At 49.1% G+C, this 9,824-nt stretch overlaps 1 protein-coding gene across 1 annotated transcript in view; it reads left to right on the top strand.

Moving 5' to 3' along the window:
- The first annotated feature begins 1,533 nt into the window (after positions 1-1,533).
- Sel1l3 (SEL1L family member 3) overlaps positions 1,534-9,824 on the top strand; it is a 110,245-nt gene continuing 101,954 nt past the window's right edge. Inside the window, 1 exon segment of the mRNA XM_031342288.1 lies at positions 1,534-1,848. Coding sequence (XP_031198148.1) covers positions 1,672-1,848 — 177 coding nt within the window. The 5' untranslated portion in view covers positions 1,534-1,671.

Raw genomic sequence — 9,824 nt, 5'->3', positions numbered from 1 at the left:
GCAGGGGCACTCCTCCATCTATATGCTTTGCTCTCCAGGTGCCTTGAACCTAAACTAAGTTCTGAGAGCCTTCTAGCTGTGATTGGCCCAGAACTTATAGGCAACCTAAGAAACCAAAAATGAGCGAGGGAGTCCCAGATCTCTGCTGATATCCCCACTATAGCCAGGTCCAGGAACCTACTATAGGCATATCTTCACTCCTGCCGCCCCACCCTAGCCCCTCCCCTCCCCTCCCCCATGACTGGCATTACTTGGACCACAGTAGTGACAACTCAGGGAAAGGATTGTGTTACATGACTTCCAATCAATTAATAGTTCACATCCACACAAATCCACACCAGTGCCAAAGGGACAAACTTTTCAAGATGGGTTAACTATCTCATAGCACCAGCCCTTGGCTCCCAATCAGTTTTCTCAGCAGCAAGACAGCCAAGCACTTACAAGAATTACAGGGCAAGCCCAGAGTTGCTTGCCCTGTCCACGAGGCTCACCTCACCTGTGACTGGCTACAGAACTCAGGTCTACTAGCATCCAGTCCCACCCTGCCTACCCAAAGCCTAGGATGTGTCCTGATTTTCAAAAAAAGCTGTTTGCGCACTTCAAGGGCCTCACCTCCTTTCATTTGGGGCTTGGGTATGATTGTGCTGGCCTAATTAATTCGTTTTCTCCTCGTCCAAGTGGAAGCCAGAGCTCAGGGATGCAAATCAAATACAAACCCGCTCTGGGCGCCAATACTCCGGACAATTAAAACAAAGAGCGCGGAGGTAGCAGCGGCCACACCGCGCACAAAACCCTGGGGAAACATCCAGAACGCGTCGCCAATCAGGCGGCAGGGTGGGGCACAGCCTGGGCTCTAAACGTGCAAGCAGGAAAGCGGCCCCAAGCCCTGCAGGTGGACAGGTGGAGGTTGGCAGGGGTCAAAATCCTTCCCTAAGGATTAGAAGCCAAGCGGCTGCGTAGCTCAACTCCAAGAAAGCACCCTCGGCCCCCGCCCTGCCGGAATGGCGCCCGGGCCACCACTACCCCTCCGCCCCCAAGCCACCAAACAAACCCCACTCCCTAGTGCTCGAGCGCGAAGTGGGAATGAGCGGCAAGCAGCAGGGTGGGCACTGGCTAGAGATGCGGGAAGGAGAGATGGAGATGGGAGGGAGTTAGGGAGAAAGGGACGTGGAGGAAAGTGGGTAGTAGAAGGGGTGAGGTTGGGGTTGGGGGGAGATCGCGGACTGCAAGGGCGCAGAAGGGGCGGAGGAGGAAGCAAGAGAAAGGGATGGGGGCGACCGAGAACCCCGCGGACCCGGGGGCGAAGAGCGGCCAGGGGGTGGGGGGAGGCGGGACCACGAGGTCCCCACCTGTGTGGGCGCCCACAGCCAGGAGGGGTGGACGCCGTGGGTTCGGAAGGAGCGACCAGGGAGGAGGGCTGGGCAGGGAGGCCGAGGGAGGGAGGGGACGGGACTGCGAGCGGGGAGGAGCCCGCGCTCGGTTGGGGCTGCGGGGGCGGCGGCGGGAGCGGCGGTGGCGGTGGTGGCGGCGGCGGCGGGTCCGGTGGCAGCGGCAGGTGGCCCGGCGCGCGGCGGGCCGCCGGCCGGGGGCGGGAGGGAAGGTGGCGCCTCTGGCGGGGGCCGGTCCCTGCACCAGGTGACCTGTTCCGGCCGGGATCCGGGCGGCCTCGCCATGCAGTGGCGCGGCGCGGGGCTTTGGTGGCCAAGGCGGCGACAGCGGCAGCAGCAGCAGCAGCCCCCGCCGCCCGCTTTCGGTCCCCGGACCGCAGCCATGGTCGCCCCGAGCGGCGGTGTCCCCCCGGGCCTCGGCGGCCGCCCAGCCACCGCGCTGCTCTTTCTCTGCTACCTGGTGAGCGCCGGACCCTATGAGGGTCTTTCCTTCTGCGCGGGCCCTGGGGACGGGGTGGGGGTGGCCTGGGACCCCAACCTCAGGAGGTGGGGACGTCGCTGCGAGTTTGTCTCTTTTACTCGCCACTGCGCCTCGGGCGCTCCCAGCCCTTGGGATGAGTCCCCGGGTGCGTGGACCGGACTTGCCGGCTACTCTCGCTGGAGTCCATTCCTCTCGCTGGAGACCAGGGCTTGGTTTCCCTAGAGTACCCTTCTTGTCCCCAGCGACGCTGGACCCTCCTTACCCTGCATTCGCCTCCCGCCCCTTGGAGCATAGCTCCCTAGCCCTGTCCCCACCTGTCCTGGGCTTTTTATTCACCTTCTTGAAGCCTCTTTCCTCCCTGTGTCCAACTTCTGCTTTCCCCTGCCCCCCACCCCGACCCTCCTTTGAGTTTGCATCGGGTCCTTCTGGCCCAGATGGTTCTGTGCCACCGCACCTCGTGTTTTCCAGAGGCTCTTCAACTCCTTGGTCACTCCTGCCAAGTTGTGGGTGCCAGAACGAAATCTACTTCTTTGTACCACGCTTACCGCCAGAGTGGTGACTTTAGTTGCGTCTTGAACGTTGTCATCTCAGAGCTGCGTTTAGCTTATGCATGTCAGTTTGCAATCTGCATACTTCTTGCCTTCTGTTAGACTTACAAACTAGATGGCAGTCACCTATTTTAAATACTAGAGAAATTGAGACCCTCAGAGTAAGGTGAGGAGGTATTTCCCAGTTCTTTGGATGACTGGCTTTCTTCCATTTGTTCCTGAGTTCAGAGCAATAGTAAATTTACAGAAGGCTACACCCTTGCTGCCCAGCCTACCTTATGTTCCAGGATCCTGCGGAAAGCTTAGGTTATCTTGCCGTATATTACTGTAAATAAATGAAAAGGGAAATGCTGAATCATGAAACTGATGTAATAGGAAATTCACAGAATGCTTTAAAAACGAGCAATGTCATTGTCAAAACCCCATTCATGTGGCGCTGCCGGTTTTTGGATTCTGGTCTTCTTCAAAGCTCATCTGCTAAGGAGACGCTGACAGGACTTGGAATTTGGGTTTGAAGAAATTTGTCACCTATGCAAGTTTGCTGTTGTTTTCAACACTCTTTACTCCGAGGCTCTTTCATTTCTTGAAGCAAGACAGTGTAAAAATGCAAATATTAACTGTGCCCCTCTCTCTACCTGTTGAACAATCCCTGCTTATATACCTGTATTTTAGAATTAACCAATACCTTTTTTTTGTGGTTAGGTTTACTTTATATTTTCATAAGAAGATGTCATGTAATGGGAATGATTTTTTTTTTTTTGCCCAAGGGTTGTTATTATTTAATATTTATGCCACAGGGTTACAGTACACAGACTCATAAATAAAGCTGCCAAGACAGATGACAGGGTTTTGTTTAAACAGATGATCCTGCATACAGGCCACTGCTGGTTAGTGCACAGCCAGAATATATGGAGCTGAGCGGTCCATGAAATTGTTCCATTCAGATGATCTGGAAAGTTCCACATGAGACTCTCAAGGCCTGGTTGGGGGAGGGGCACTTCCTGACAGCAGACAAAATCAGAGTAACCAGTGTAAAGACCTCAAGGCTAACTTGGCAGAGATTGAAGCTCCATGGGCACCAGTGGAGGTTTGTAGGGACAGATCCAAGAGGGAAAATGATCCATGAATCTACAGGAGCTACTGAGGAAAGACGAGGTGGATCTCCATAATGTGGAGAGCACAACATGGACAGATATCTAGGTAACTGGGCGAGGGGTGGATATAAGAAGATGGTGGAGGCACCTGTCAGGGTCCCTGCTTGAGCGCTTCCTTCTGGGGTGGAGGTGGGGAGAGAAGCAGGATATCAGACACTTGAATGAGCAAGAGAGCCGTGCATCATTGACAGAGAGCTTTGCCCACCTAAGCTAAAGCTAGATTCCAGAGGCGGCCTCTGCGTTTGGTTCTGAGTGCCCAGCCATGTGTTGGCGACTGTGTTCCTCTGGTACCCTGTACCTGAGATATTTGTGGAAAGTGAGGCTTCTAGATCTTAGAGATGCTTGGGGTGTGAACTGGGGAAAATGTAAAAGTCTGTCACACATGCACACAGAATAAGAGAGAGAGAGAGAGAGAGAGAGAGAGAGAGAGAGAGAGAGAGAGTTGTGTGAGTGTGTGTGTGAGTGTGTGTGTGAGTGTGTGTGTATTGTGTGTGTGTGAGACTGGGAAACAATGAAGATGTGATGTGTTACTATGTGGGTTCTCCTTGATCAAGAAGTGCCTCATGGCAGAACTGACTGGTTGGGAGGAAGATAGAGGCAGGCAGGTGGAGCAGAATGTCTAGACGGAAGCTCATGGTGAAAGCTATTTCAGAACTTGAAAGCCACAAGAGCAGCTTCCATTGTGCTAAGTCATGTGTGGCCACTGCCCTGTGTTAATCTTTGTAATACCTTATGTGAGATAGCAGCTGTTGCAAACTCCACTCAAATGAGAGAGTTGTCTCAGAGAGGTTAAGCTAGCTGCTGCTGGCTACACAGACAGCCTGAGATCAGCCTCCTTCTCAGAGATCCATGCTAGCTCAATTGTGTTCTGGAGTTTGCTTCTGATTGACCATTTCCCTCTTGCATAAATGTATAGTGCATTAGCGGGGCTCCAGAAATTACCAGCTGCTGTGCAACTGTCCAGGATGTGAGGTCATGTCTAAAGTAACCTAAGATGCACAGAGCAGGAAGGACGGGCCACGGAATAGAAGCAGGATGTTCGAGAGGAAGAAAGAAGGGAAAGAAAAGTAAACCCAGAAACTATTTACCATTGGTAAGGGTGAGGTAAAAATTCAGGTGCAACATCTGAGCTGCATTGTGTCCCAAGCCGATGATGACTGAACAGTGGGTGTGCCACGATGCCAACTCACTCAGGACTTGGCGGTTCATTCCTATTTTATGTCAGCCTGCTCACAAAGACTGGATGCAAGTAGCTTTCTGAGCATGCCTTTCTGGGGGAGTCTGTCCCCTGGAGTCAGGGTTCTAAGGAAGGGCACCTCCCTTCTTCATTGGCTGGGACAAAGTAACCTTCAGTGTCAGCCTGCATGAGTCCTGTGCCTGTAGCTAGGATACTGCCAGAGCACAAATAATTGTGATGAGACCTGAAAGGTAGGCCTAGAAGCTTTGCCAGGAAGATTGCTTGAAAAGATGACTCCTGGTTCCAGTGACTGCCAGAAAACCCTGAGGTCACCAAAGGTCAAGATGAAGAGAGCCTCCAGAGGGACTGGGGCCTCCGAAGTAAAAGGTTGAATTGCTTCCGCTGAAGTCACCGCTGCTGAGAAGTCTCCTCACATAGGACTCACCCTGCCCCATAGATCCTCCTGCTGTGTTCTGCCACCACTGAGCTTCTGGTCCTCCGCTTGCCTGGCTAGAACAGCCCCTAGTCTTGCCCTTGACACTGGAACTTCTAGAAGGCAATTCTGCCAACTGAACTGTATTCTCCAATGAGTAATTTTTTTTTCCTTAAGTGAGAAAATAAATCTCACTGTAGGCAATATGGATGTCAGCTGTATAGCTGAAGTATTCAGAGTGGACATTTGAGCTTGTTAGACAACTAGGGACAAAGAAATAAGAGGACATTAGCAACTTAGACAGGGAGAGAGATCGTTAACAGACAGCGGCTGTGATAAGAGTCTCGTACCGGAAGCCCTGTAAGTGCGTACCTCCCATCCATTACCACCCAGGATTATTCATTATCCTTTCACAACACACAGTGCAGTATGTAAAAAGTTAAAAAAAAAATGATAAGGACTCAGCTTGTGGAACTGTGATTGTGGATATTTGGAATTCAGAGGTAATCTCCAAATGTCCTATTTGCCGGTGACATCCCTGTTCGTCCTGACCATCAGAGACCTGGACTCTCTCGTGCTATGGCCCCTGCCTTTTGCTGCCTGCCAAGAGTGCAGGAGCAAAAGGTAATGTGGTAGAGAAGAAATAAAGGACCAGGCAATTCTCCCAGATGATGGATAGGCTGGAGCAAGCCATAAATAGTCCAAAGTGAATTTAGTTACTCTTTCTATTGGCTTGTCCTGTCCCTCAGAGGGAGGATCTGAGGGAAGAGGTTGAGGAATTGCTGACAGGGTTGTGCCTTGGCAGCTCCAGACTTCTATCTTCAGCCAAAGAATGGCTTACTCATGCTGGAGTGTACACCCAGGCCCATGTGTCTCTATGTGACATACTGTCTCTTCCTTGCAAAATGGGGGACAGATTGACCAGAGGGAGTCTTGGTCCTTCCCTCTGCAAGATGAGATGTTGAAGTCTCCAGGTCTCCTCACCTTAAGACAAAGAGTGGAGACAGGAAAGTGAGCTGAGAGTATCGTTTGGGGGTGCTTCTGGAACACAAGAGGGACAGTGCTAGAAACTGGGGGGTGAGGGAGAAGGTTAGCTACACCTGCCATAGTGCCCAGCACATAGTAGGCCCCCAATGAAATAAAACCAAACCAACTTTATTTGGTTTGTAGGGTCTGAATTAGAATGAAAGTTCATGCTAACTAGTATTGAAGGTCTCTGACACAAGTAGAAATATTGATCATTGTTGGGATGGTGCATCTCTGATCTGCTCTGTCTGGGAAGAGGCGGTCCGTGCTTGATAGGAAATATCTCCCCAGACATATCTTGATGGTGAAGGCCACACTGACATCATCGCCTGGTCTACATAATTGCATGCTTTGTGGACATCAAGGGAAGTTTTGCTTATTTACTCAGCAGAAATTTGACAAAATAGGACTTTTAAAGCCAATACAATTGCTTTTTCTACCATGGATAGTTTGATCCAGTCAGTTTGGAGAGAGAGTATTCTGGAGCCAAAGTCTTCTTAGGTGATGGATGGAGTGGCCAGCAGGAGCGAGAAAAACAGACACGGTTATTGTTTGCGTATCTGACCTGCTCCCACACACTGGTAAGTGTAAATGAACTTCCTGTGGTGAGAGTGAATGATTTTAGATTCTCCAATCCCTGTTCATTCCTTCAATACCTAGTGGACCATGTAGAGAAGAAAGCTGTTTTCCCAGTTCTGTGGAACAGGGCTATTCGAACACAGTCACTCCTTATTGATTTGTTTAAAGGAATCAAATGCACTCATCCTAAAAGAAGTTTAGGCCATGTGGATAGTTCTGTGTTTTTTTTTTTTTTTAATCTGGAAGATATATGGGCTCATCCGTCCTTGATGCTCTCAGGCTGAATCAATGACTTAAGGTTTCTAACTTTGGTTCTTCTATTATGAACACACATTAACCGATCTATTCCATTTTCTAAAAATATTATAGTACACAATTACAAAGGCAAAACAATTTATGTTTTGTGACTGCACATGACATTCTTAAATTTGACTTTGATTGGGACTCCCTTCTGCCAGAACCAGTTATCTGAGGGCTCTGGAGTCTTTTCCCAGCCCTGAGTGAACAGAGCGATTCTTTAGTTTATAGAGTGGAACATCGATATGGTCGCTTAAACAGCATGATATGAAGGGGCCAGAAGTTCCCCTTCCCACCCTGAATGCCTAGCGTAGTGCTTCGGTGCATTTGAGGTTTGTTTGTTTGTTTGTTGTTGTTGTTGTTGTTTTCCCCCTGCATTGTCTCACAAGCCTAGACTACAAGTTCAGAGATCTGCCATTACCATTATCATGGTAACAGAAGTGTCAGATGAACCAGAATCCAGTGGGGTAGGGATGGGGAGTGGTGAATAGGAATTTTTTTTTAATAAAAAAAATGGGTTTTAAATTTTTCTGAAGGCATGGAAAAATTCCAGGACATAGGCTGGTTGTCTGAACTATACAGGAGCGGGAAAAGAGCTGGAGAAGTCCACCCCAAACTGATCCAATTGGTGCCACCTTCTGGAACCTCTTAGTCTTAGCTCAAGGTTTGTTCCTCGGACTGGCAATGCTGATGTTAAGAGGGGGGCAAGGAGGTTTAGTGGGGAGTAGGCTGGTGGGCATCCTTTATGGGAGAACTCTCAAGTTTGGATCAGCTGTTTTGGTTTCTAGGTACCTTTGAGGCCTGTGAGGCAGGAGATTGACCATCTAAACACCTGGCCGTTCCTCTTATCTACTGCCTTTTTTTTTCCCAAGGGACATACTAATTCCCGCTGTATACCAAGGTTTCTTTCAGAATCTGAAGATGTGACAAGGGTATAGGCTCTGGCTTCGGAGTTTCTAGACCTAGGAAAGTTTGGGCAGGTCTTTTAGTTTCTGTTAATGCAACCTGGCACAAGAAAATACCTATGAAGCTTGGACACGTGTCATGCCCGAAGCTGGAACTCTTCAAGTTAATTGCCTTATTTTCCTGGCAGGAAACAGCTGACAACCACACACATGGCTTGAGCCAGGAAATCAGCTTTGGCTTAATCAATATTTAGAGTGTGATGTGTTACTAATCGGTGTTGGTTTTGTACATAGCAGAGGTAGCCACAGCTCATGGTGTAGCAGCTGCCCTCTGGGCCTGCTCCAGCCTGGGAGAAGCCAGCTTGCTTCATTGCATAGGTGTCCCAAAGACTAGACATCTTAAGGGCTGCTCAAAGGCCTCAGGCCAATGCTCTGCACACAACACATGGGGTGATTTAGGACCAGCATATCCCTATCATATTACAGAAATGCTGCCCTCTTCCTGAAGTCCCATTTACACTCAACTACCACAGTACTTCTACCACTTGTCAAATGAGCTACCTCACTGCCCGGCCTAGCACCAGGTTCTCATCCGATTTGAATCTTTCCCAACAGCAGAATGTCAACACCTACCACTTGGGAGCCTTAGAGAAGTACATAGCCAAGTCTCATCAGGCCATTGTTCCTAACTGAATCTTTCATCCCATCTCTCCCATTGCAACTCCACACAGGGCTTAGCTTCTAGCACTCTGTGTCTCAGAACTCCACCTAAAAAAGGCTGAATGTTGTTGAAGAGTAGTTGGCAAACTACCGGCCAGTGCAGCCAGTGTGCCTGCTTGTGAACAGAAGTTGTGTGAGACAATAACCTCCTTCAGTCATATGTAATCCTGATGACTCTTTTCCCGCCACAGTGGAGAGCAAGTGCCCAAGATGAGTCAGTCTTCACATCCCATGGCTTCCAGATCCCTGAAGTTACGCCATTCAAGGATCAAAAATATTGAACAAACAATTACATCTGTACTGGACATGTATAGGTGCTTCCTCATTATTTTTTTCTGAAACAGCATAACAACTATACACAAAGCGTTTACATGACATAAACCACCTAGAGATCATTTACAATATATAGGAAGAGGGATGGGAAGATGACTTGGCCAGTAAAATGTTTGCCTTATAAACACAAGGGTCTGAGTTGAGCCCCCAAGAACACATAAAAAGAAAAAAGTTGAGCATTGGTCAGACATAGTAGTACACACCTTTAATCCCAGCTCTCAGGAGGCAGAGGTAGGCAGATCTCTGTGAGTTCAAGACCAGCCTGGTCTATATAACGTGTTTGAAGCTAGCCAGAGTGACATAGACATTATTTCAAAAAACAAATGACCACATAAAACCAAATGAATGTGATGATGTTTATTTTTATCTCCAGTCCTGGAGAAGTGGAGGTAGGGGGATCCCTGGGACTGGTTGGCTGGTTGACTGAGCTTATTTGGCATGTTTCAAACCAGTGAAAGACCCTGTCTCAAAGCAACAAAACAACAGCACCCTGTAAACAAAAGACAGAAACAAACCAAGAAAATTAAGGTGGATGGTACTTGTGAAACAACAGCAAACCTCTTCTGGCTGTCACGTGTGCATGCATGCACACACATGTGCTCCATTACACACATGTGCATGCATGCACACACATGTGCTCCCATTACACACAAAGGTGGACCTGTTCTACAGTTACCCTGTGCCGTATAAGGCACCTGAGCATCCACAGATTGTTTGGGGTCTGGGAACCAATGCCTTTCAGAGACTGTGGGATGACTGCTTTTTTACTATTTAGCCTTAAGA

This window comes from Mastomys coucha, unplaced genomic scaffold, assembly GCF_008632895.1.
Source record: "Mastomys coucha isolate ucsf_1 unplaced genomic scaffold, UCSF_Mcou_1 pScaffold22, whole genome shotgun sequence".
Taxonomy (NCBI): Eukaryota; Metazoa; Chordata; class Mammalia; order Rodentia; family Muridae; genus Mastomys; species Mastomys coucha.
Note: the sequence above shows the minus strand (reverse complement) of the source record. Positions and strands in the feature narration are given on the sequence as shown.